This window comes from Ogataea parapolymorpha, chromosome III, assembly GCF_000187245.1.
Source record: "Ogataea parapolymorpha DL-1 chromosome III, whole genome shotgun sequence".
Lineage (NCBI taxonomy): Eukaryota > Fungi > Ascomycota > Pichiomycetes > Pichiales > Pichiaceae > Ogataea > Ogataea parapolymorpha.
Window position 1 is genome coordinate 1183237 of NC_027864.1, and position 25206 is coordinate 1208442.

A 25206-nucleotide genomic window follows, 5' to 3' on the forward strand; every position below is an offset into this window, starting at 1 on the left:
ACGACATTTTACGAAAATGATTTATGTAAAGTACCGACAATAATTTAAAATAAATCACTTTAATTTTACCATGTCAGACTGGGATGATGACATGTATGACGACGAGGAGGAAGAGCTCTCGTTTGAGGAAGACGATGCTCAGGAAAGTGTTGATGAGTCCGCAACCGACATGGAGAGCCGGTATTTCTGGGGGAAGGAGTTGCGGCAGGACGAGAAGCTAGAGGAAGCCCTTCAGGTCTTCCAGGAAAACATAGACAAAAACGATAACCCGGAGTATGTGTTCAAGTCGACGAAACAGGCGGTCAAGGTGAGCATTGAGCTGGGGGATTCGGCCAAGATTATGCGGTATTTGGACCTGTTCTTCAAACAACTACCGCAGATGGGTGTGTCTTACGGGGATGCGTCGTTTTCGAAGATGCTGCACAGATTTGACCATCCGATCCCGGGATGCTCGTCGGAGCTCCAGAAACAGGTCTACGACAAGTTTTCGGCATATCTGAGAGCCAGCAACTCCAGCAACGAGCGGTTGGTTATACGAGTTGAATTGGGGCGCGCAGGCGCGCTGCTGGCGGAACAAAATTACAGCGAGGCCCATTTGCTGCTACAGAGACTTGAGAATTCCGTCACAGCCTCATCGGAAGCAATTAAAAGCACATATTTGCTGGAAGTTCTTGCCCTGGAAATGGTGATTGCGAGCCATGGCGAGATCAACGTCGAGGAGCTCTCGAGACTGACGAAAATGGCCAATAAATTGGGCTCGAGCATCCCGCAATCACGCATCGTGGGCATTGTCAAGGAATGCTCCGGCCTCGTAGCTATGTTCGACGAAGACTTCCAAACAGCCAACCACTGCTTCCAGGAAAGCTTCCGTGGTTTCAACGAGTGTGGCGACGATCGACGCGTCGACGTGCTGATGAAGTACATTATCAGCAACCTGCTGAGCGAGAGCGAGATCGACCCGTTCCAGTCGGGCGACTTCCAAGGTTTCGACGACGTTCCGGAAATTGTGAAGTTGATGGAGCTGTATCGGTACGTTCAGGAGACCGATATTGCCAAGTACAACGCACTTTTGAACGACGACGAGGAATTCAAGAAACTGATGCAGGGTAACCTTCTGGCGCAGTTCATACCGTTTGTCACCGAGCTGGTTCATGTGCGATTTGTTCTGGAGTATCTGCAGCTATTCAAACGTGTCAGTTTCCGCAAATTGCAGGAGAAACTCAAAATACAAGAGTCGGACCTTGAGGTGATGCTACTAAAGCTATATGGAGAGGGAAAAATTAGCAACTACAAGCTCGACATGGTGGCCAAGACAGTTGAGTTTTGCGGTGGCTCTGTTTTGGATCCGCATATTAGGCCCATAGACGTTCTTGAGCGTCTGCAGCTGTTCCAAAAAGACAAACTCAACGTTTCGAGTGACGATTTTGGCACAGATTCTCAGGAGCGACTACAGGAACTCTTGTCTACGAAATTTCACAAGGATCCTGTGCCGAACTCGCCGACAATACACACAGAACTGCCCAGCTCGACGATAATATCGAAAGAAGTGCTGGAGCCATTAATTAGCACTCCTCGTTCTTTTGAGTCTTCTGAGGAGCTGTTCAAGGAGCTTGGACATTATCTGGAGTATATTAAGTCTGCCATCCCGTCCAAAGCTCCCATCAAATGCTCTATCATCGAGAGAGTCAGAATAGACAGCCAGAACCAGGAGCGGGAAAAAATCAGTCAGATTGACGAGATTGGCAACACGGATCATGACCACCTGATACCCGAAGTTGTGCAGTTCACGATGATGGAGAACCTGGACGTGAGCGACAGAGAACAGCCGGCACAAGAGATTTCGGAAGAGGAGCTAAAGGACAGAAAATTGACGAGTCTTTATGAGCTTGTTTGTGAGCTGTCTCGCTACTACGACAGCGTCAAGCGTAATTTTTCAGAAGGGCTCTGTGCTAATCGCAACTTTGGCGGAGAGGTGAGCGAGTGATTGCAGCTACCAAAACTGGCTGTGCTACAAATTTTCAGGGAAAAAAATTGCAAAAAAAAATAAAGGTCTCTTAAATGGTTCCAAAGAAGCAGACGAAGGCTGCAAAGCGGCGTAGCACACAGAACCAGAAGCGTGAGGTTGAGCCAGAAGTGAGGCAGGACTCACTGGCTCGCAACATGCTGGCTTCACAGCCAAAGCTGACGCCAAAGAGCGAGAAGAGACAAGTTAAGAAGAGCCAGCTAAAGAAAGAGCTCCGAATCGCCAAGCTGTACGGGAAAAAGAAGGAAAAGGTGTACGATGAGAAAGAGCTAGACATTCCTGTGCTAAACAAGGCGATCCAGCCGGGGGTTTTGAAGAAGAGAGGCAAGAAGGGCAAGAAGTTTGTCGCTGACAACGACTCCATCACGCTCAACAGACTGATTCGCCAGATCAACGACGAGAAAGACCTTGAGAACGAGTCGAAGCTCGAGAAGGCCAAGAGACTCGAGGAGATCAGGGAGCTGAGAAGACAGGAGATGGAGCGCAAGGAACAGGAGAAAAAGATGAAGGTGGAGGACAAGAAGGAGGAGATCAAGCTCAAAGCAGCCACGGCGCGGTCTATCAGACGCAAGAACGCCAAGTTGGCTAAGAAGGAGATTCTCAAGCCGGACAGCAAGAAGAGCGTTTCATTTGCATGATGTACAGTAATATATTTCGCTAGTTTCAGGGATTTATTTGGTCATCAAGTAGTGGTCGTCGAGACGGTAGCCATGGAGATTTTCGATGCAATTTTGCGCATCCTCGCGTTGCTGGTACACTATTTTGGCTTTTTGGGTGTTGTCTGATTTTTCCTGCTGAAGCGAGACAGACGACAAAACTCCAAACGAGCCTGCCAGACGCACGATCTGGTCCTCGCTCGTGGCCTGCGAGATGTTTGCTGCGGTTAGAATAATATGAGCTTAACGTACTGATGTGCACTGTAGACATGGTATTTTTTTTTACCCTACCGATTTAAGCAGCACAAACGTAGACAAAATAGTTTCAAAAAGCTATGAAGGGACTCTTGTTATTTGGACTCTTGGGAATTGTTCGGGCCTTTGAGAACACAGCTCCCCTTGTTGTGTCCGGTCCGTATTTCAATGCCAACTTTGAGTACCTCATTCCCTCGTCCAGACTGGCAGAAGTCACGGAATTGACAGAAACCATCTGTACCAGCAGGCCTCATGACAATATCATATATCTTCAGGTTGAGGGGCTTTCGAAGCGGAATCTGGACAGAGATCTATTCTCCAACTTGCCAGAGCCTGCAGTTTTCGCTCCACACGTCCTGTATAAGTCTACGGAAGAAGTGTCTCTGGCCGTCTCCTCTAAATGCAAATCAGCCACCGTGGACGTCCGCGAAAACGACTGGTTAGACCAGATCAGCCGTGAGGGCGTGTCTGTGATACGGCTGGACGTCTCTGAGCTACCTATTCTTGAGAAAATCTCGATCGGTGCCAACCCGCAAATGGTCATAATACAAGGTGTTCCTCGGTTCCAAAACACCATCTCTTTCTTGGGCCAGGCCAAGAATTATGTCAAGAAAATTTCGCAGTACACAAAGCGCTCGGATGCGGTGGACGAGAGCGACTACGCCGCAATCCAGGAAGAGCTGAACGAGGCGTTTGACGAAATCAACCAGATGATTGGGGACGAGACGGCCACCATTTACGAGCCGGAGCAAGAGGACGTCAGCTACAATACAGGGAACAGTGCTAGCACGAGCACCGTTGTGGATGGGTCGCTGTTCGACAAGTACGGTTTCTTCACGCCAGGGCTAGTGATGTGCACGTTTGTGTCACTGTTCCTCTTTTTCATCTTCTCCATCGCTTTAAAGTGGCTCAATTCTCTCCAGGTGAGCTACAAGGCGTTTGAGAAGCCAGTCACGTTTGGCAAAAAAACGCAGTGATCGATTCAGTATACATATGGAACTATCTTGTACGGAACCAACTTCTCGTACTCTGTCCAGGATTTGCCGTATTTGGTTCGACATTTGTGCTCATCCCGTTTCTGGCGGTGTAGCAGCAAGAAGGCAAAGTATATCACATAGAAGTATGTCAATGGCGTGCCAAACCCTGTTGGAAGACACCAACTCAATGCAATCAATAAATCTCCAAAATAATTAATATGTTGGGAGAGTCCCCACCATCCTTCGACCAACAAGCTTGTTCCGCGTTCTGTTTTGATGCTCTTCATGTGTGGAAGTAGTCCTTGGCGGAACTTGCTCTTCTGGCTGTTGGACGAGTGGAAAATGTAGTATCCAATGGCCATGATGGCCACGACACCACTGAAGGCTGCCGAAGACAGATGCACAGGCCTGAGCGAGAGGTATCTTGCTTGCAGGGAGTACGTGAACGGGACCCAGCAAAGATCGCCAAATGCGAGCATGAAACCGAATCCGTCAGTGGTAATGTCCATCATGGAGAGCACGCCTTCCTCGTTGAGCACACCGTCGAAAATGTAGAAGGATTGCATCGCAACAACGAACAAGAGCGAGTTAGCCACCGTTCCAGTCTCCAAATACTGTTTTTGGACGCACGAGAGGTCTATCAGCAGCCAAAGCAGCATTCCTGGCCGTAGCTCGCAAAATAGCTTGATGTCCCAGGGTCCTATTCTGGGGTTGAGTTCCCTGCCGATAAACCAGTCAAAAACGACGTTTTTTGAGTTTCCACCCTCCGCAAGAATGCGCTCGTACGTTCCTGCGCCATTGGGCCGTCTCAGAGGGAAATATGAGCACAGGTAGACAAACGTGCTGAGAATAAGAGAAAATTCCCAGGAAACGACCATTAGGGGCAGAAAATTGTCATAAATAAACTGAAGCTCGGGCACATTGCCCCTTGTGTACAAGGCTCTTGCTGCCAAAGCTCCACAGAGCAAAAGACTCAGTTCCTTGCCGTTGATAAGATACGTCAAATGTGTTCCGTCACGCAACGTTGTGCCTTTTTTATAGTAGCCAGGAACAATAAGATCCAGCAATGCAAGACCGAAAAACCAGACCAGGTATGCTATCCAGCATTTGGCATTGAAAAACGTTTCCTTGGTGAGTTGCTCTGCAAACAAGCTTCTGATCGTGTTGATCTGCAAATTGCACCCCTCGACAACATACCGCTCATTGCACGCCGCATAGAGAAAAACAACCACCAAAGGCAGGCTGAATGTCAGAATTAAGGCCCCAGGAAACCCAAAGAAGTCTTTGTGGACGGTGAATGGATTGAGCATAGCAGAGGAAAGTTGACAAAAACTCGTATAAAAAGGAAACTCGAGATCGGGTCGATCGACCCACACGAGTCAATTAATTTACTTATCTAATTTTAGTTAATTACATATTACACTTATGACTGTGACAAAGACCAATCTCGACGGCATTCTGCCCCTTGTTGCGCGGGGAAAGGTCCGCGATATTTATCAGGTCGATGACAACACGCTGCTGTTTGTGGCCACAGACAGAATCTCTGCCTACGATGTGATAATGGAAAATGGGATCGAGGACAAGGGGAAGATTCTCACCCAATTGTCAGTTTTCTGGTTCAACTTGCTCTCTGACGTGATCCCAAACCATTTGGTCGCCTCTTCGGACGAAGACATTTTTGCCAAGCTCCCTAAACAACTGTCGGAGCCTAAATACAAGGCCCAACTTGCTGGCCGCTCGCTCCTTGTGAAAAAGCACAAGCTTGTGCCATTGGAGGCCATTGTCAGAGGATACATTACAGGAAGCGCCTGGAAAGAGTACAAGAAGTCCGGTACAGTGCACGGCTTGCCAGTGAAGTCGGGATTGCAAGAGAGCGAGGCCTTTGAAAAGCCAATTTTCACCCCATCAACCAAAGCTGAACAGGGCCAACATGACGAGAACATCTCTCCAGAGCAAGCTGCGCAGCTTGTGGGCGAGAAACTGTGTGCAGAGGTGGCAGAAAAGGCCATCGCACTGTACTCAAAAGCACGTGACTATGCCCTGTCGCGGGGCATCATCCTTGCCGACACCAAGTTTGAGTTTGGCCTCAACGAGAAGAACGAGCTTGTTCTCGTTGACGAGGTGCTTACACCGGACTCGTCGCGGTTCTGGGATGCCAAGAAGTACGAGCTCGGCCGCTCGCAGGACTCCTTTGACAAGCAGTTCCTCCGTGACTGGCTCACCTCGAACCAGCTGAACGGCAAGGAGGGTGTTTCTATGACGAATGAAATTGTTGCAAAGACTGCCGCCAAATACAAAGAGGCTTACGAGGCTCTCACAGGAAAGACCTGGGCATAGATGTTGAAATAAATTAAGCTCTCCTAAATAATTTAATTATTTTCTGTATCCGGAAGTTTGTAAATACAGTATTCGATGGACGATTTCCAAGTGTTGGAGCTCATCGGACGAGGCTCGTTCGGATGTGTGCGCAAAGTAAGGCGGATCGCTGACGGAAAGGTGTTTGTACGCAAAGAAATATCATATGGGGCCATGAATAGCAAGGAGAAGCACCAGCTTAGCACCGAGTTTAGGATCTTACGAGAATTGAGACATCCCAACATTGTGCAGTATCTACACCATGACCATGTCCAGGATGAGCACCAGGTTCATTTGTATATGGAATACTGCGATGGAGGCGATTTATCGGTGCTGATAAAGAAGTACAAGGAGAGAAACGAGTTTATACCAGAAACACTGATCTGGCAGATATTTACCCAGGTGTTGAATGCGCTTTACAAATGTCACTATGGAACGTCGATAGAGCCCGTCAGCAATCTTTTCCAGTCATCGCCTGAACTGGAACCGAAACCTGTGGACCATCAGGTGATTATTCATCGCGACATCAAACCAGACAACATTTTCCTTCTATCGGACGGGTATTCGATCAAATTGGGCGATTTCGGTCTTGCAAAGTGGCTCCAACACGAAAACGAGTTTGCCAAGACCTATGTGGGCACGCCATATTACATGTCTCCCGAGGTGCTGATGGACAGACCGTACGATCCCGTGTGCGACGTTTGGTCGCTCGGATGCGTTATGTATGAATTGTGTGCTCTACGTCCGCCTTTCCAGGCCAAGACTCACTTGGCATTGCAGGAAAAAATCAAGGCTGGAACGTTCCAGCCGATCCCTGATCATTACTCGCATAGACTACAGATGGTCATCAATGCATGTCTTATTGTCGACCCCGTGGAACGCGCTACCGTCAACCAGCTGCTACAGGACGCTTCTTTCAAACTGTTCAGGAAAGAATGGGAAATGACGCAATGGGAGAAGCGGCTGCGCGAGCACGAAACAGAACTGCTTCTTAAAGAACGCAAGCTGGTCAAGTTTGAGGACGCTCTCAACGAAGAATGCAAAAATATGAATCTCAAGTTTGAAGAAATTAGAAATGGCTATAAAAATGAGTTTAATTACATGCTGGGGTTGCAACTCAACAAAGTTCTCACAGAGCTCTTTGGGAACCAGCTCTCGCCAACACTCAGACAGCAGCTTGCCAACAGAGTAGGCAAAGAAAACTACCAACAGCCGGCATTCCAAAACCATAAACTCAAGGGCCCCCGCGAGTTATACGACAGAGCCCAGAAAAGAGACGAAAAGAGACGATAGATCCGCAGCATTCATTACACAAAAACTATTAAAAGATGTCTTTATAATTTCTCAGCTTTCCCTCTTTGCGAGGCACCCAGTAGTTGTCTTTGTACTTCCAGTAGATCTCACCCGTCACAGGATGCTTGGCCTGGACGAAAAAGGTAGGCTCGTATTTTTCGCCAGACAGCTCGCGCTGTTTGCGGGCAGCTCTCTGTTTGTTTTCCACGCGCGTCTTTTCAGTACTGGCAAGGTCATATTCTCCATTTTCCATTGCGCGCTGGTCAGGGCGCAATCTTGTGTCTGTGCAGGCAATAACGGGTAGAAGATGAGGCTGAGGCGCGTTCAACGAGGCCGCAAAGTTCGTGAGATGGAACATCATCTCTGTTCTCTCATTTGCTTCCCAAACCAGGAACTTCGCTGCATCAGGCTTGGTTGCGTCCTTGGCGAAGATCTTCGAATTCCAATGTCCGCCAACCGTGTACTTTAGCTTACCGTCGTTCGAGTAAATCTCACCCTTGACTTCACCTGCGCTGGAAGCTCTCCAGCCTCGTTGCTTGAAATTGAAGCTCATATAGTCCCCAGTGGTGTGGTTTCTAATTTCCATCTCCCCATAGTTATCAATGGTTGGATTTCCGACAATGATACCAATGACAGAATTCCTGATCTTTTTCCAGGAATACGTTTCGTGGTCCACTCTCTGGCCCTTCTGGTCCACAACACCTTTTCCGGGATACAAATCCACATACCACGTACCCAGATGTTTGATGTCAAAGGAGCGACCGAAGAATTTGGTATCCACGTTAGACTCTCCGTAATAAGACCACGATGGAGATTCAGCAATAAGTGCGGATATTGGAGGGTGATGACTCACTTGTTCGGCCAGCACCCTGTACCCCTGGTCCGGACGAGCATACTCAAAAGTCTCTCCGAGCAATGGATTGAATGGCTTAGCAATACGTCCCACCGTGGAAACATACTCCGAAGCAGCGAATGCAGCAATGTAAATCATTCTTGTAGGAGAATCGTCGATGGTGGCAGCCTTGTCTAGAAGCGAGCAGTATTCGAGCACCTCGACACTTCTCTGCAAGAGCGAGGTTGGTTCATTGAAAACAACAGGTAGAGTCATCTTAGTCATGTCTTTTCCTACCATGGACTTCAAAACACTCCACAGCGAGATTTTCGGTCTATTGTCTTCTTTCTTCAACGTGGTTCTAATTGGATCCTCATAGCCCTTAAATGTTTCCTCTTTCTTGATTTTTTCAAGTCGTTCGAGCTGCTTTGGACTTGACAACTCAAAACCATTTACAACAACATGGCCTTTGTTGTCTTCCTCAGAACTATCTGCAACGGCCGTGGACTCGGTTGCGCCGGTGGCCTGCTCGTCAACTTCTTCTTCATGACCAGTGTCTTCAGCATCGAAAAACTCGTCCTCAGACTCCTCCTCTTCGGCCAAAAATTGTCTAATCTGTTCTGGGCTCTTGCTTTCGACGTTGACAATGTTTTCCCTCACCGTGTCGTTTGGCGCGACCTCAGTAACGGCCTGGATGATTCCAGGATTGTTCTTTAGAGATTTTTTGATCGCATGAAGCTTATCTTCGAGTTCCACAATTTTCTGCTCGCGCGACTGCATCTCCAGTTCCAAACGTTTGAGAGTATTTTCCCAAATTTTGGAGATCTCCTGCTGTCTCTCGATAATCTTGCCAAACTTGTTCTCGTACTTTTTCAAGAGATCAGACTGTGTTTCTGAGAGGCTCGTCAAACTCGAAAGAATTGTCATAGCCTCTTCAATCACCTGGCCCTTGGACACGCTTTCGTCGGATTCGGCAGCAGTCAAAAACTCGCCAAACGATTTCAGCTCGATCATCATCTGGTTCTTACTCACTGCAAGCTCCGAGTTGTTCAGATTCGGAGCAATGATATCCTCACCCTCGGCAATACTGCTGTCACGGGGAGTTGTATGGACACTGCTATCCTCGTCGTCAAGGTCCGTATCGCGTTCGTCGTCAGCCGCAGAAGAAATTGTAATCTTACTGCCCGCCTCCCCACTAGACCCAAACGATCCAACCGAAGGCGAACGGTCTTTCTTTGCAGGCAGCTTCAGATCGGCGTTCTCTTTGATTTCAGGTAGTGCAAACGCATCCTTGTTTCTCTTGGCGAGCTTCGAAAGTTTTCGCATCGGTTTCTTGTACGATTTGTTCTCTCTAGAAGACAACGAGCCAGACCCTTCATCGTCCGAAGATAAGGACACCGAAGAAGCGTTGGAGAACGTTCTTTGATGGGCGGTGATTGGCGATGGCGACTGGTCGTTGTACGATCCGCGGTTGCCAATGTTCTGTGTGCTATTGGACCGAGTGGACTCAAAGCTTTCTCTATTTCTTGCAGTCTTCTTGGCCCGTTGCTGTTCTTCCGCAGCAATTGCACGCTGTTGTCGCTCCTGGTCCTTTGCATAGCGGATTGCATTTTGTAATGCCCAGACCCATCTATTCGTCTCTATCACATGATTGGCCTTGAGGTGCCATTTAAGAGATGCCTTGTTGCCCCTGTTCTTGATAATGATCTCGAACTTAGACTTTTCAGAGCTGTCCATGCGCAATTGAGCGCTTGCAAGATGTATCATTCCACGGCAGGAGTTATAAATATCGTTCGGAGAGGTGTAGTAAGAGAGTCTTCCTTCGGCGTCCAAAATGAACCATCTCAGTTTATAGCCACCGGCGAAATTGGTCCATTTCTTCAGGAAACCCTTGAATGTTGGCGGGCCTGAGTGAAGCTGCCCGCTTTGATTAGTAGGATCGATCATGGTCTGATGATTGCACGATTCTTTCAGCAGTTTCTTCATCGTAGACGACACAGCAGAGTCAATAGGAAGTTTGCCATTGAGATTCCGTTTGAACGGATCCCCTCCGTGCTCCAGAATGAACTTGACCATCTGGATGTCGTCTTTCTTGATAAACTCCAGCAAAACAGTGTCTCCTGTGACGGGATCTGTTCCATTGATGTCTAGCAAGTTTTTGACCCTTGGATTGCTCAACAGCCTATCGAGCACGTCAAACTTGCGTGTCTCAAAAGCGCTTCTCAGCTCGTTTGCCTTGATTTCCACAAATTTTGTCCGGAGGTCAGAAAGCAGCTGCACCGTTTCCATATTTGAGGAGCACTCGATGGGCTGCTTCATCTGCTTGTTGACAATACAGTCATTGATATCTTCCTGGCCCATTAAAAACGTAATCACGTCGTTTCGAGACGAAATTGCGGCGTAGTGCAGTGCCGTGTTCCCCTGGTCATCCTGAGCATTGATGTCGTCAACCAGTTTCCTTTGGACGATATATTCTATTACGGACAACGGAGCCACCTGCACCGCAAATATGAGGATCTGGTGCAATAAAAGCGATACTTGCGGATCCGGCGGGTTGATTGCCCGGCATTCGTTAAAAAGCTCTTGTAGCTTATCCTTGTCTGAGCTCCTCAGACAGTCCAGCAGTTTGAGCTTGAGCAAACTAGCATTGGATGCGATGTTCATCTCGGATCAACTGGAAATGTATCTGGCGTCGATAGAATACAATTCACGGTCTTAACAGCACTCAATTGTTCAGATATTGCGATAGTTTGCAAATAAAGGTCTCCAGAAGGTTTTTTTTACTTTCGCGGAGTCTCTTTGCACTGCCAGAACAAACTAAACTGCTTTGCCTTTTGCGCAAAAAGCAAGGCAAGTAGAAAATAAAAGAAACCTAGCACGTGAACACGGTCACGCCGTGTTTTTCGATAGGCACCAGATAGCTATTTTTCCAGTGCCGTTTACAAACAGTTGCCCATTTTCCATGTCTCTGACCGCACCGGCCCTTGTCGCGCTGCTCAACAAGGAGTTCAAGCCGAACATGGAGGACATCCTAGCCGTTTACGGCGATGTCACCATTGATAAGAAAATCAAAAACATCAAAGTCAAAGAGGTCGAGCTCGACCATGTCACACTTATCTTTAATCACGACGATTTGGAAGTCGAGATGCTTAAACCTATTCCGTTTAAAAAGCCTTTGGAGAATTACGAGCAGGTTCAGAGCCATATTCTCTCGATGGCCCGCGAGGCAGCTCCGAAGAGAAATGTCAGCCATCTCCAGGTGCGGCAGGTTTGGTATCCGCAGACGGCACTTGAGCGGATCCTGGTGATTCTGGTGTCGGTGATGATGGTGGCTAAGGGGTTCCCGAACTTGATTTATGATGTGATTTTGAGCCGTGTTCTGCCTGTTCCAAACGAGTGGATTCAGTACGTCAAGCCGTACAACGATTTTATTCTCGTCACGACGGTGGCTCTGCACGCCATCGAGGTAGCCATTTTCCTGGTTCCGCGTTTTTTCAAGTACAGAGTGGCCCCTGACTACCAGATCGAGTGGCTCGTGCTGACCACCGTCGAGGGCTATCCGTCGATCAGACGCTTTGACAGAATTGTCGCCGAGCGGGCAAAGCTCTGGAAACACTACGAGGAGGGCGGGAAGCTCGTTGTGGACAATAATGAGTAGCCCAAGAGGTAATCTTATTTTACTGGTCAAAAAGACAATTTGCAAATAAACGTTTGGAAAATATTCTTTTTGCTATTTATAATGGCGTACGACCTGGTGGTAAGTACTGCTCAATTCTCTCAATTCCACTAACGCAGTCCAAATACTCGTCCTACGCGTACTTCCACGAATTGGTGCCCGTGGCCTACCACGCAGTGCTGGCCCTCACGCTGCTGAGCATTGCTGCCGTTAGCGGTCTCTATTGCGTCACATTCCCCAACTCAGGCAAGAGAAACTCGGCATTGTATGTGATTTTCGCGCTTGTCGGGGCTGTTTCTGGCGCGTTCGGAATACTGTTTCTGTCGTCGTACGTTGGCGTGTACACGTGATCAGTTGGTTTTCTTGGTTGTGTCTGTGTTCAGTCTCCAGAATGCTGTCATCTTGTTTTTGTATGTGATATAGAACACTGGCGCATATGCAAATAGTACGCCCTTGACCAACACTGCCGCACGGTCGGCCCACACGTCGTAGTCGATGTATTCTCTGTAGTAGCCGTACTCGGTCTCCATGAGTCTCAGGCAGATGAAGATCATGGCAGCCTCGCTGGCAGCGAGCACGGGGCTCAGCAAACCAAACAAAATGCGTCGCAGGTTGGTGAGCCACCACACAGACCCTCCAAACGTCCGCACCTTGTAGAAATTGTACAGGTGGCGCGAACAATCCACTAGCATCGAGGACGAGATCAAGACACTGAAGCTGATATTCTTTGCAGACTTAGGGTAGTTCAGAATGAGCGCCGTCACCAATGCCCTTGCGCCGATCGAACCCAGCACTCGCCAACCAGAGGTGCGAGAAACACCCTTCTTGGGCACTTTGCGGAAAATCGTCACGTATTCGAACCCGTCCACAAGCACACTTGTCAGGTACACCGTCAGGAAAAAGTCAGCGATGCCACCGGGTAGAAACCTCGTTCCAATGAGCGGGAACAGGATCGCAAACCGTGCCAGCACGCAAAATGCCAGAAACGCGCGCGAACAGTCCGATAGCAACAGGTATCGCTGGGTATTATTATATGCCATGGAAAATAAATACAGTAATTATATTTTTATTATTTTCCATGAGACTCTTGTTCTGGCTCGCCATATTTAGCGCGACGGTGTTTGCCGCGTGGTCGGCCGAGGACCTTGAAATATTCAAATTGCAGCACGAGCTCGTCAAGGATACCAAGAAAGAAACCAACTTCTACGAGTATCTCGGTCTTTCGAACGGGCCCAAAGCGTCCTACGACGAGATCAACAAGGCCTACAAAAAGATGAGTCGCAAACTGCATCCTGACAAGGTTCGCCGGAAGGAGGGAATGTCGCAGAAGGCGTTTGAGCGCAGGAAAAAGGCAGCCGAACAGCGATTCCAACGTCTCTCTCTTATCGGCACCATTCTCAGAGGAGAACGCAAGGAACGCTACGATTACTACCTGAAACACGGCTTTCCGGCGTACACCGGCACCGGATTTGCGCTTAGCAAATTCAGGCCCGGACCTGTGCTGGCATTGGTCGTGGTAGTCGTTCTTTTCTCGGCCGTTCACTACATCATGCTCAAGCTGAACACGCAACAGAAACGCAAAAGGGTCGAGAGTTTGATCAACGATCTGAAGGCTAAAGCATTTGGGCCATCAATGTTGCCGGGGACAAACTTTAGCGACCAACGAGTTGCCCATATGGACAAGCTATTTGTGGTCAAATTTGACGGTTCTGTGTGGCTGGTGGACAAAGAGCTGAAGGAAGGTGAGGACTACATCGTCGACGAAGACGGCCGTCAGATATTCAGGGTGGAAGCAGAACCGAAAAATAGGAAACAAAGACGAGCAAAGAAGGATAAAGACGAGGTGCTGCTACCTGTCACCCCGGACGACGTAGAAGAGGTCACGTGGCGAGACACATTGGTTGTCAGGTTTGTGTTATGGGCGATCTCCAAGCTTGAAAAGAAGCCCAAAACGCATGACAAAGCTGACAAAGGCACAATCCGGCGTCTTCCTAATGGCAAAGTCAAGAAAGTGAGACCTACTGGCGAAAATGGTGAAAAAAATAAATAATTTGGCCTACATGCCCGTTCATCTCATCATCATCATAATGTACATATTATTTTCTTCTGCCCCTATCACCTTCTTCCTCTGTCATTGGTCGTAAGTCGCCGCCGTCGACATCCTGTTCCTCACCCTCAATGACTTCGAGTTCGTTGCGGAACTCTTCGCTGTCGCCGTTGTCGAGCAATATCACGCTCCGGTCGCTCATCATCGGAGTAGAAGAGACATCCTCTTCGTCCTCGCCCATGACGCTGTCGCTGAGCTCAGCAGGATTCCCCAGCACTTTGTTATACATCGCGTTGATCTCCTTGAGCCGCGTATTGATGAACTCGATCCAGCCATTGAACTGCGTGCTCTCGAAGAGCTTGTCAAACAGTGAGTTGAATATATAAAACGACGACTTCAAATAGTACGGGTTGGTGACGTCGTTGTCGTCCTTGAGCACGTCGAATGTCTGGTCTTCTCTCGTCATGCCAAAGTTTTCGACATAGTTCTGGAATTTGTGTATTTCCTCGGCTATCAGAGTCAGATGGCCCATGTAGCCAAGCTTGAAGTTGTGCTTGCTCTCGTACTCCTCAGAGTAGTTGAAACAGTAGAGAATATAGTTGGGAAGATTGAAGAAACCGGGATACTCCTCGTCGCACTCGTACTCGTTAAGGTCGAAGGCCTCGTAGTCGCCAAACAGCGACCAGATCAGCACTTTATTCAGGCTCAAGTTATCGTCGTATCTGGTTTCCTCTTGATTGGATGCCCGGTCCTCATCCCAGTTGGCGAGTCGTCCGTTGAAAATCTGCTGCACCAGATCGAACACCACGTTGTGCATGAAGTTGTTCCACGGGAATTTATGGAGCTTGAGAATAATCAGTGGAATACAGCTCGTTTGCAGAAGCCGCAGCTTGAAAAAGTTTCCAATCGACATGTCCAATGGCAGCTTGACAAATTCTTCGCCTGATGGGCTCGATACCGTCGCCGAGGAATCCTCGAGCGATATTTTTTCCATCGGCTTGGTGATGTCGTGGTTGATCGCGTCGTTTAGCGCATCCATGACCAGCGACTCCGTCTTCTTCACGTCTCTCCATAGGTCACGTTTGTACATCAGATAGTCCAGTTTCGACGACTTGTTCATAAGGATCATGTTGGAACAATGCAAGAGTTCGGCCACAAGCTCCATGACTTTAAATCGCTCGTACCCTAGAGGCTCTATTTTCTCGCCTAGAGAGCTCTGCAACTCATGCACTGTATTCAGTTTGTAGTATTTTTCGGTGAGATAGTTGTCCTTGATTTCGTCCAAATGGATGGAAAACAGCTTCAACATGACTCCCAAATAAATAGGATCTCTCGAGTTTGGCAAGTTCCTGGTCATTCTCTCTGTACCCTCGTCCTCCTCTTCCTCGTCAAAAACAACAGCCTCCACAGACTGCATCCAGTCGAACTCGTCGTAATCAGAGTTATTCTTGCGGATCACCTCAATCACCACGGATACAACCGTCACCAGCCCATAATGCCCATAATTGATCAAGACGTCGAGCATTTCCAGAACGCATTTTCGTGAGACCAGCTGTCTGGTAAGGTCGTTTGGGCCGATATTCGGATTGTTGGCTCGCGCAGCAGACGCTTGCTCTGGGTCCAAGGGCTCGCCGAACTCGTTCAGCTGCTGTTGCGTAGAGTCCTCCCAGAACCCAACGTTTGAGCTAATCCCAACAATTCCATTGAGCAGATTGCAGAGGTTATCCTGGACATGGTGCTCCAAATAATATATTTTCACGAGTTTCAGCAGATTGAGGATTAAATTCTGGTCCATCAATATGTCAATCAGCCCGTTGGGATTGTACGGTTTGTCGGTGGATATCAACCTAACTAGGAGGTCGCAGATTGTCGGCGATTGCGGCACAAACTTCAAAAACTGGTCTGTGATCAAGGCCGATTTTTGCTGGAACCGAATAAAATTCATCAGTTCGTTCATGTTGGCTGTAGCAAGACTGTCTATGAGTTTGAGAAAATTGTTGAACAGCGTCACGTTATGGGTTTGCTTAAATGGCTGGTCCTCCAGGCTGGTGCCCTCGCCGGTCGGCTCCTGCTCCGTCTCGCTGTCGTCATCGCTATGGACTGCTTTGCAAGGATGGAAAAACTCCTCCACGTCGCGGTCGAAAAAACCGGACCACAGTTTCTCTAGCAAACTGGAGTCGCCAAACAGGATTGGCGCTATATTGCTACTGAGAAGCAATGTGACCTCGCTCGCGGTCACAGAACGCTGCAACGCCCGCTCATACTTGTCCAGTTCCTTGGGTTGCTCTTCGCTCTCGACATCGACGTTGTTCTCGCCTTCGAATATGCTGTGGCCGGGATCACACACCGATCTGTCCCGCGAGAGACTAATTGACACGAGAATGTACTCGATTAACGTCTCCAGCACTTCCGGCTGCGTCACGTAGCTGATCAGTTTCTGGTTTTTGGCAAGGTTAATTTCATCTAGAAGATTTGGCTGATCTATGAGTTTGTTGAACAGAGACACGTTGAAGTGCGGGCGTTCAATTGGCTGGTTGCTGGACTCAAGCATGGACTGCTGGAGATGGTCGTTTTCCTGGATGGTCTGCAGTAATCGTGATGCAGTCAGGTTGGATGGAGGAGAAGCTGGTGGGTCCACAGATTGAAGATCTAGTGGTTTGGAAGTGAGGTGCTGTTGATCCAAGTCTATCTCGGCCAGAATCTTGTTTATAGTGGCATTAGAGAACGAGGAGTTGAAAAAGGGCCAAATCCCGCTCATCACGAGCTAATTATATGTGTGATGTATAAAAGCTCCGAGAGAGCAAAAGTGGCTATGGCGATGTAGCGGAAAACCAGCGTGTAAATGAGATGGCAATAAGTAGAGGGCAACAATGGGACAGGGGCTGTTGCAAGATTCTCAGGGGGGCCAGTAATGACAAATTGCCTTGATGTAATTGCCCAGTGGTTGCGATGCCAATTATTAAATCGGGAACTTGTGTGGTGCAGGGGTGGCAGTGTTTGGAAAATGGCCACCAAAGATTACCCGGCCACTCACAACTGAAATGTTTTTTTCCAAGTTTTTTCAGTCTGAAAAATTTATTATCCACTAATTAACCATGGCTTTCACTAAGGCACTCAAGACCTCTGCTTACCACTCCCGTTACCAGACTCCTTTCAGAAGAAGAGCTGAGGGAAAGACCGACTACTATGCCAGAAAGAGACTCGTCACCCAACACAAGGCCAAGTACAACTCTCCAAAGTACAGATTGGTCGTCAGATTCACCAACAAGGACATCATCTGCCAAATCGTCTCCTCCACCTTGACCGGTGACGTTGTCTTGACCGCTGCTTACTCCCACGAGCTCCCAAGATACGGTATCACCCACGGTCTGACCAACTGGGCTGCTGCCTACGCTACTGGTTTGCTCGTTGCCAGAAGAGCCCTGCAAAAGCTCGGCCTGGACGAGACCTACCAGGGTGTCGAGGAAGTTGAGGGTGAGTACGAGCTCACTGAGGCTGTTGAGGACGGTCCAAGACCATTCAAGGTCTTCTTGGACGTTGGTTTGCAAAGAACCACCACCGGTGCCAGAGTTTTCGGAGCTCTGAAGGGTGCTTCTGACGGTGGACTGTACATTCCACACTCTCCATCCAGATTCCCAGGTTGGGATATCGAGTCTGAGGAGCTTGACGCCGAGGTCCTGAGAAAGTACATTTTCGGTGGTCACGTTGCTGAGTACATGGAGGAGCTGATGGACGACGATGAAGAGAAGTACAGAACTCTGTTCCAGGGCTACATTGCCGACGACATTGATGCCGATGCCATTGAAGACCTGTACACCGAGGCTCACGAGAAGATCAGAGAGGACCCATCGTTCAAGCCAACCGAAAAGAAGTTCACCAAGGAGCAATATGCTGCTGAGTCTAAGAAGTACAAGCAGAAGAAGCTCACCAAGGAGGAGAGAAGAGAGAGAGTTGCTGCCAAGATTGCTGCTTTCAAGGCTGCTCAACAGTAAGTTGTGTAATAAATATATCTTCCTGGATAAACTGGTAAATTTATTCACACCTGCCACCCGGGGACGAGAACGATTTATGTTCCTGCTTATCTGCAAATTACATCATTGCAATAAGTTTAGCACATTAAATTTGACGACAACAGTGGCAACTGCCGGTCTTTGACGAATAGGTTTTTGTCCTTTCCGAAACGCTCCTTTGCTCATCCGTTTTTACACAACTAAGGCTTCCATCGGCTAGGTCCGCGTGGACGCAAAGTTCCTGTTCTTTCCTATGACACAAGAAAACAAGGAAGGATCCATTCGCGATCTGGTTGGCCAGGATCAGTTCGAGAGCCCCGGTGTGTCCAATGGCGATGTCGACTGGCTGTTTCGCGGCAAGGCGGCAAAGAAGCTCTCCAGGAAAAGCAACAACATCTCCAAAGATGTCCAGAACCAAATACAACAGGCCCAGTTGCAGGCAGCCCAGCACAACCAGCAGCCTTTGTCGACGGAAAACAGCGACGGTTCTCGTTCGGTGTCGCCGCAGCCGGTACCACAGCTGAAACCGTCGCTGAAGACGGCTCCGTCCGGGTCCTGTTCTTTCTCGGACTCCACGGCTAAGCCCTCCGAAGGCCATGTTTCATCCGGGTCTGGTTCGCTGAGCCGTTCGGGCTCGAATCGCTCACGGTCCGGTTCGCTATCGAGTTTTGTGCCGCGAGTGCGCTCCATGTCGGACTCGAAGGACAAGTCTCCGGTATCTGCAGGGCCCAAGAAACAGTCGTTATTTTCTTCTATTTCGTCCAAATTCAAGTCGCAGTCGAGCGACACTGCGTGCGGTGCCGTGCAAGACTCGGGAAAAGAGGCGGGCGAGGAAGATTCTAAACGTGTTTCGAGCAGAAAACCGAGCGGCTCCTCGTCCAGACGGCCCTCAGTGGTAGAGCCGCAGCGTCCGATCGAATCCGTGGACGCCGCCAAACAGCATCTCGAAAACATTCATTTTAAGCGTGTGACGTTTTCGCTGCAGGACCTCCCAGACGATCCACAGCAGCAAATTCCTTCAAGAAGGCCAAGACGTGGCAACGTTTTGATTCCCGAGGACCTCAGGCTCCCGCCGCCAAAGCTCTCCATAGGCATCACAGATAACCTCAACAACCAGACCAAGGACGAGCCGCCTAAGGTGGACGAAAACCTAATGAGACAGGCTATGGAAAGACATCAGGCTGCTCTCGTTGAGAGCAGGAAACATGCGCAGGAAGCACACCAAGCTGCTCTAAGAATTGCAAAAGAGGTTAACTCGTACAAAAAGTATCCTAAGCTAGCCAAAGATAAAGACGACGAAGACGACTGGGAGGCCAGAAAATACGACGAGTTGAGGAAAGGTCTCGACATTGATACTCCACTGCATCAACACGTCAACTACTTTGGTGAAGAGACAGAAGAGCACACAGATGAACATCCTGAGGAGCATCCTGAGGGTCAGGAAAGCAAAACCAACGACGAGCTTCCATTGGACCTGCTGTACACTCGTTGCTGCCACTTGCGTGAGATTCTGCCGATCCCAGCTACTTTGAAGCAACTGAAACAGAAAACAAGGCCGTTACATGTCTTGAAGATGCTCAATCCAAAACCGACGCTTATTGACGTCTTGTCGTTCTCAGATTTCCTAGCCATCGCACCCATCATGACGGTTATTTTTGACAACGTGACTTTAGACCACCAAATGGTGAAGATCATCCTCGTCAGTTTGTCCAAGTCAACAACTCTGGAGAAGCTATCATTTAGAAACGTGGCCTTCGACAAGCAGGGATGGACCTGGGTTTGCAAATTCCTTACTGTGAACAAGTCCATCTCGAAGCTGGATCTGAGTCAACAACGAATCAAGCCAGAGACTCCAATACAGTTCTACCGGTCAGAAATGGACTGGGACTTGTTTACACAGAGTTTGATCATCAAAGGCGGAATAGAGGAATTGGTGATTAACGGTTGCAAGCTGTCAACAGCCCAGTTCAAGAATCTGGTCAACAACGGCTTACGTCTGAAAACTAGACGGTTGGGACTTGCTTCCACCAATTTGGATGTTGAGAAGGCCGCCATTTTGGCCGAGTGGATTTCCAGTCCTAATAACACCTGTATCGGTATTGACATTGCCGTCAATGATTTAACCTCTCAAGTCTTGGCTCCGTTTGAAAAAGTGTTTGCAACCAAAATGGACAATGTGAAGCTGTTCTTTTTCTCATTGAACCAAACCAACGTCACTGTTGATGATTGTGCAAAACTAATTGAGCTCCTAAGCACCTGCAAAACTTTGCGGTTTTTGGATCTCGGAAATAATCCACAACTGTTCCCAGGCATTTTGCCAACTCTTACTGAGTATCTTCCAAAATTCCCCGATCTCCGCCGAATTCACTTTGAGTTCTGCAATTTGAGTGAGGCTGCCATCATTCAGCTTTGTCTGACATTCCAAAAGTGTCCAAAGCTACTTCATGTCTCTTTGCTCGGCAACGAAAACATTAACCAGAGAACTGCTGCGTCGCTCTACATTTCTGTGAAAAACTCCAACATTTACAATCTTGACATTGATTATGATGGTCTCGGCGACGAAGTGTCCTCAAAGATTGCCTTTTATCTCATGAGAAACATGGAGAAGTTTTTGAATAAAGACCTGACCCATAGCAGAGAGGAGGAAGAGGATCTCATTTTTGATGGCTCTCTCCTGACAAAGACCGCGGAAGCGCTACTGGAATCGAATCAGGCAAAGAATGCTGACGAAAACCAGATCATCAGCAACGCTCTGGTTGAAAAGACAGTGAGACTTCGGAGTGAGATCCACAAGACCATGAATCGTCTTTTCGAAGCAAGAGCCAACGGCAAATTGTCGCTTGAAGGAAAGGAGACGCTACTGCGTTTCTGCCTGCTTGATGATTCGTTGGAGAGTATTATCCATATCTTCTCTGAGCAAGAGCACAAAAGTGAAGATGCAGACAAAAAAGCTGCTCTGCCAGACGCTCCTGGTGTACTAACTAGACCCGAGCTTATCAAGAAACTGTCGAGCCACCGCGCCAGCCAGAAGTTGCCTATGCACCGCTCGTCTTCAGATGTGATTGTGGCTGGTCCAATCGTTTCGCCGAATCAGGTTGCATTTGAGCCTGTGAACGGACCAATTTCCGAGGACGCTGCTCCGCATTCTGTCGTGGTCGATGCCAACTCCCAGCCGATTGACCATTTGACAGGTAAACCAGTTTTAATGAGAAGCGGGTCTCAAACGTCCATTCATGCCAAGGAGCTAGAAGAAGAGGAAGGAGAATTCCATAAATGGGGTTTTTTCGTCCAGAAACATGACTCTGATACCTCTCTTCCAATCTCCACTGAAAAAGCACAAGATAAGCCTCAATTGAAGGTCAGTAATATTCCTTCGGGTACAGAACTACGGCAGGCCGTAATGAAGGCCAAGGGAATCGAAAGCGTTTCAGACCTAATTAACAAGATTAACATCGATTCGTCCAAGCTTTCCTCGATTTACGAGCCTTCATCGGACACAGAGCAACAGGGAAACCACATTGATGCCCAAACGGGCTCTGCTGTGCCCTCAACTGCGGTTTCGCCTCAGACCACAGCAATAACTACCCCTGTTGCTACTGTCAAACCTCGCTCCGAAACTTCTATTTCTGAGCAAGAAGAGCCACAAAGCCCGGTCTCCGTGAACTCGATGGGCGACTATTTTGTCCAGGACCACGAAGCCGACGAGGTTTACGAAAAGCTACTGGACAACGTCGCGAAAGTTCGGTCCAACAGATCAACTGCTTCTGAAAAATAATTATTTTTCTTTACATATTCTAGCCTGCATTAATAAAGTTACATCTCTGCACAGTAAATAAAATAAATACATAATAAATATACTTATGAGTGATGCCACGAAATCCCCTGGTCGCAAGCGTCGTAGGCTGTTCAAAAGTCTAGAAATTCCCGATAATAAGATCTATGATGGACTGCATGAGGCTGCCGTGCGACGTGCGCAGTCTACGGCGAGCGACAACAACCGTCAAGAAATTCGGAGTTTGCGAGCGCGACCTCGATCTGTCGACTATTCTGACCCATATGCTGACGACAATGGTATGGCGGCGGAGTCTGGAAAGCCTGGTGAAAAACTGGTGCTGAAAATCAAATACAACGGAGACGGCGAAGTCATCCAGATGAAAAATTCACAAAAGGGTGTTTACGAAGTAGGAGAAGAAGAGCTTGAGCTGCCTTTTCGAGGACTCTTCTCTTTCAAGGACGCAAACACCTACTACACACGGCCGACCATGGAATTCAGAGCTCTGTTTGCCAAAATGAAAACCGAAAGCGAAGGCTCCAGACATCTGCACGGAGACTTATCTTTGGTTAGAAAACTCACTAGCGAGGAAAAGCTAGCTCAGCAGGATTACGAGTTGCAAACTTCAACAGTCTCTAAATTGCGCTGTGTGCACTTCCGAAACTACGAGATAGACACATGGTTCAAGTCGCCGTATCCGCAACAGTACTCGTCCAACTACGTGTTGCATCTGTGCGAATACTGCCTCAAGTATTTTTCGTCCTCCTTTACGCTGCGACGACACGAAAAAAAATGTCCCTACTCGCAACGGCCGCCGGGAACAGAAATCTACCGGGCGTCGCGCTTAGCTATGTTTGAAATCGACGGCCGCAAGAACGTGGTGTACTGCCAGAATTTGTGTTTGTTTGCCAAACTCTTCCTTAACTCGAAGACGCTCTATTACGACGTTGAGCCGTTCATGTTTTACGTTTTGTGCGAAATTGACGAAGATGGGTATCATTTTGTCGGCTATTTTTCTAAAGAGAAGCTGAACGGAACCAACTACAATCTGAGCTGCATTCTAACCCTACCCATCTATCAGAGAAGAGGTTACGGAAATTTTCTTATAGATTTTAGTTATCTTCTATCTCGCAGAGAGTTCAGGCTTGGCACCCCGGAAAAACCACTCAGCGATCTGGGACTGTTTAGCTACCGGAACTACTGGAAGATATCCGTTGCGAAAGCTCTCAAGTCGCTTGTGGAAGCTGACAAGGCACACCAAGTCTCGGTGGACGATATTTGCAACCTCACAGGTATGATTCATAATGACGTCATAGTGGGACTCGAGCAACTCAAGGCCCTGGTTAGAGATCCCGAAACGGAAAAGTACGGTATATGGATAGACATGGAACTTGTCAACAGGGTTCTCGCCGAGTGGAATGAAAAGAATTACGTCCAGATCAAACAGGAGCGCTTACTTTGGAAACCCGTGATTTTGGGGCCGTCCGGAGGAATCAACACTACATCCACTATGGTCCTTACTACTGACCGCGAAAACGACGAAAAAACGTCTATGTCAAACATCTCGTTAATCATCAATTTCCTGCGCGACGACCTCGAAGATAATCGCGATTTGGAGATACAGACACTGGATAAGATAAAGTCTGAAAATGCGGAGTTTAATTTTGACAGGTCTGTGGTCTGCTACCCGGGGAGAACCTTTAGTAAGTCTGAACCCGTGAGTCCCGAACAAACTCCCAAGTCTGAGCCAGTCGACCCAGACCCTTTTGGAATTGATGTCGCGCAAAGCTCGTCCGATGACGAATTTATTGATAATGCAAGTGACTCATCTATCTGAGCAAGGGAAAAAAAAAAAATTAACAATTTTCCAGCCCATTTACCATGCTTGAGTCTCATGACACGCAGTTGTTCCGCACAGCTGTTTCGATTCTCACAATCCCCAGGGATAGATTCTGGTTGTTCAAGAGCGGTGTGCTGGAGATTTTGTACAAATTAATTGACAGTTTGGAGGGTCTGAGCGATTCTGACGAAGAGAGTGGAGACGAAAAACATCTGGTTAATTCCGTGCATTCTTTGACCATCCAGAAGGATGACACCAGCGAGCAGGACTCGCTGAACTCTGAGGACGACGGATTGTTCTTCCACTTGGCTTTTACTCCTGAGGAGGTGACCTTCATGTGCAGCACGAGTCTGATCCGGAAATACCTTTCCAAGCCGTTGTCTCTCAACAAACAAGCCCAATTGGGCGCAACACTAATTGACGAGGAGTTTTTGGTTTTGCAGGTTTTGACTGACGGCACCATCATTGGCAAGAAAATCCTGGAATTGACTGCCCCTCTTTCAGAGCAAGGAATTCCCATTTTCTTCATTTCCAATTACTTCAGTGATCTCGTGCTAATACCAGCTGTCCATAGGACGGCAGCTGTTGAAATATTGGAAAAATCACAGTATACAGATACCAGCAAACTAGAGCAGGAGACGTTCCAATTATTTAGATCGAGCTCGGTGAAGCCCGTTTTGAACACAGATGTGAAGATCCTGCTCACGGGAGCCCGTCCTGGAGACTCTTCGCTGGTTCTGCGACAGACTGTGGAGGCTCTGTCAAAATACAACACCGAACAGAGCGGCACAAAGCACTCGTTCCTGGCATACTTTGCACTTACCAGAACCCCCACCGAGGACATTGGGTTGCTACTGCCTCTCGCAGATGACGAGATGGCCAAAGTAAATTATTCAAGAGCCACAATTTTGGGATCGTTGCAGGACTTCTATTTCCCGTTATTCATCAACCTGAAAACGCTTCCTTTGGACTTGAAGGGCATAGTTGCTGGTGTTGCGTCGAAACTGCTGAAGCTCGGACTGGACGAGATGAGCTATGTCAGTTTGGGGCGTTCTGCCGTTGTGCTGGTGCCTGACAACTTTCAAGATACGGTTCAGAAAATGCTGGACTCCATGTGATCGACGCGTCAGTCGACCCTGACCGGAGTTTTGAAAGAGTTTCCATCTTCTCCATTCCCCGGCCAAAATTGTGCATTTCCTGAGGACGTTTTTACCGCTTCGGTCGAGCTGTATATAAGCAGCAACATCCGCTGCTGGTTGAAACTCAATGCGTCGCTCAAGTCTATGGTCTGTCCAGGATGATCAGCTGCTACTCTTTTTAAAAGATAACCGGAATTTCGGGTGGAAACGAATCTCTACATACTTTAAAGGCCGCACGTCCAACGCGTGCCAGTTTAGATGGCGGCGTCTCAAAAGCACTCGCGTGAGGACGTTGGAGTGTCACGAAACCAGCATAGTTGCCAAACCGTTG

The 25206-nt window shown here is 48.3% G+C and overlaps 15 protein-coding genes across 15 annotated transcripts; 11 read left to right on the plus strand and 4 right to left on the minus strand.

The window, feature by feature from the left end:
- Positions 1–70: 70 nt before the first annotated feature.
- Positions 71–1984, plus strand: HPODL_00836 (COP9 signalosome complex subunit 2; the record flags this gene model as incomplete). The annotated part of the gene is made up of 1 exon (XM_014080802.1): positions 71–1984. The coding sequence occupies one exon, from the start codon at positions 71–73 to the stop codon at positions 1982–1984; it is 1914 nt and encodes a 637-aa protein (XP_013936277.1).
- Positions 1985–2058: 74 nt separating this feature from the next.
- On the plus strand, positions 2059–2661 carry HPODL_00837 (60S ribosomal subunit assembly/export protein LOC1; the record flags this gene model as incomplete). Its single annotated transcript, XM_014080803.1, has 1 exon — positions 2059–2661. The coding sequence occupies one exon, from the start codon at positions 2059–2061 to the stop codon at positions 2659–2661; it is 603 nt and encodes a 200-aa protein (XP_013936278.1).
- Positions 2662–3014: 353 nt separating this feature from the next.
- HPODL_00838 (uncharacterized protein) lies at positions 3015–3911 on the plus strand (the record flags this gene model as incomplete). The annotated part of the gene is made up of 1 exon (XM_014080804.1): positions 3015–3911. One exon carries the CDS (start codon positions 3015–3017, stop codon positions 3909–3911), a length of 897 nt encoding a protein of 298 aa, XP_013936279.1.
- Positions 3912–3916: 5 nt separating this feature from the next.
- On the minus strand, positions 3917–5221 carry HPODL_00839 (Delta(14)-sterol reductase; the record flags this gene model as incomplete). The annotated part of the gene is made up of 1 exon (XM_014080805.1): positions 3917–5221. The coding sequence occupies one exon, from the start codon at positions 5219–5221 to the stop codon at positions 3917–3919; it is 1305 nt and encodes a 434-aa protein (XP_013936280.1).
- Positions 5222–5336: 115 nt separating this feature from the next.
- Positions 5337–6248, plus strand: HPODL_00840 (Phosphoribosylaminoimidazole-succinocarboxamidesynthase; the record flags this gene model as incomplete). The annotated part of the gene is made up of 1 exon (XM_014080806.1): positions 5337–6248. One exon carries the CDS (start codon positions 5337–5339, stop codon positions 6246–6248), a length of 912 nt encoding a protein of 303 aa, XP_013936281.1.
- A 75-nt stretch (positions 6249–6323) lies between these two features.
- HPODL_00841 (protein kinase) lies at positions 6324–7559 on the plus strand (the record flags this gene model as incomplete). The annotated part of the gene is made up of 1 exon (XM_014080807.1): positions 6324–7559. One exon carries the CDS (start codon positions 6324–6326, stop codon positions 7557–7559), a length of 1236 nt encoding a protein of 411 aa, XP_013936282.1.
- A 28-nt stretch (positions 7560–7587) lies between these two features.
- HPODL_00842 (Oxysterol-binding protein with ankyrin repeats) lies at positions 7588–11055 on the minus strand (the record flags this gene model as incomplete). Its single annotated transcript, XM_014080808.1, has 1 exon — positions 7588–11055. One exon carries the CDS (start codon positions 11053–11055, stop codon positions 7588–7590), a length of 3468 nt encoding a protein of 1155 aa, XP_013936283.1.
- A 298-nt stretch (positions 11056–11353) lies between these two features.
- On the plus strand, positions 11354–12049 carry HPODL_00843 (uncharacterized protein; the record flags this gene model as incomplete). The annotated part of the gene is made up of 1 exon (XM_014080809.1): positions 11354–12049. The coding sequence occupies one exon, from the start codon at positions 11354–11356 to the stop codon at positions 12047–12049; it is 696 nt and encodes a 231-aa protein (XP_013936284.1).
- Positions 12050–12417: 368 nt separating this feature from the next.
- On the minus strand, positions 12418–13107 carry HPODL_05172 (putative membrane protein; the record flags this gene model as incomplete). Its single annotated transcript, XM_014080810.1, has 1 exon — positions 12418–13107. The coding sequence occupies one exon, from the start codon at positions 13105–13107 to the stop codon at positions 12418–12420; it is 690 nt and encodes a 229-aa protein (XP_013936285.1).
- A 38-nt stretch (positions 13108–13145) lies between these two features.
- Positions 13146–14117, plus strand: HPODL_00844 (uncharacterized protein; the record flags this gene model as incomplete). Its single annotated transcript, XM_014080811.1, has 1 exon — positions 13146–14117. One exon carries the CDS (start codon positions 13146–13148, stop codon positions 14115–14117), a length of 972 nt encoding a protein of 323 aa, XP_013936286.1.
- Positions 14118–14163: 46 nt separating this feature from the next.
- On the minus strand, positions 14164–16872 carry HPODL_00845 (SIT4-associating protein SAP155; the record flags this gene model as incomplete). The annotated part of the gene is made up of 1 exon (XM_014080812.1): positions 14164–16872. The coding sequence occupies one exon, from the start codon at positions 16870–16872 to the stop codon at positions 14164–14166; it is 2709 nt and encodes a 902-aa protein (XP_013936287.1).
- A 337-nt stretch (positions 16873–17209) lies between these two features.
- Positions 17210–18106, plus strand: HPODL_00846 (60S ribosomal protein L5; the record flags this gene model as incomplete). Its single annotated transcript, XM_014080813.1, has 1 exon — positions 17210–18106. The coding sequence occupies one exon, from the start codon at positions 17210–17212 to the stop codon at positions 18104–18106; it is 897 nt and encodes a 298-aa protein (XP_013936288.1).
- A 271-nt stretch (positions 18107–18377) lies between these two features.
- Positions 18378–21899, plus strand: HPODL_00847 (uncharacterized protein; the record flags this gene model as incomplete). The annotated part of the gene is made up of 1 exon (XM_014080814.1): positions 18378–21899. The coding sequence occupies one exon, from the start codon at positions 18378–18380 to the stop codon at positions 21897–21899; it is 3522 nt and encodes a 1173-aa protein (XP_013936289.1).
- Positions 21900–21984: 85 nt separating this feature from the next.
- On the plus strand, positions 21985–23733 carry HPODL_00848 (Histone acetyltransferase catalytic subunit of NuA3 complex that acetylates histone H3, involved in; the record flags this gene model as incomplete). Its single annotated transcript, XM_014080815.1, has 1 exon — positions 21985–23733. One exon carries the CDS (start codon positions 21985–21987, stop codon positions 23731–23733), a length of 1749 nt encoding a protein of 582 aa, XP_013936290.1.
- A 44-nt stretch (positions 23734–23777) lies between these two features.
- HPODL_00849 (uncharacterized protein) lies at positions 23778–24854 on the plus strand (the record flags this gene model as incomplete). The annotated part of the gene is made up of 1 exon (XM_014080816.1): positions 23778–24854. One exon carries the CDS (start codon positions 23778–23780, stop codon positions 24852–24854), a length of 1077 nt encoding a protein of 358 aa, XP_013936291.1.
- Between the last annotated feature and the right edge of the window lie 352 nt (positions 24855–25206).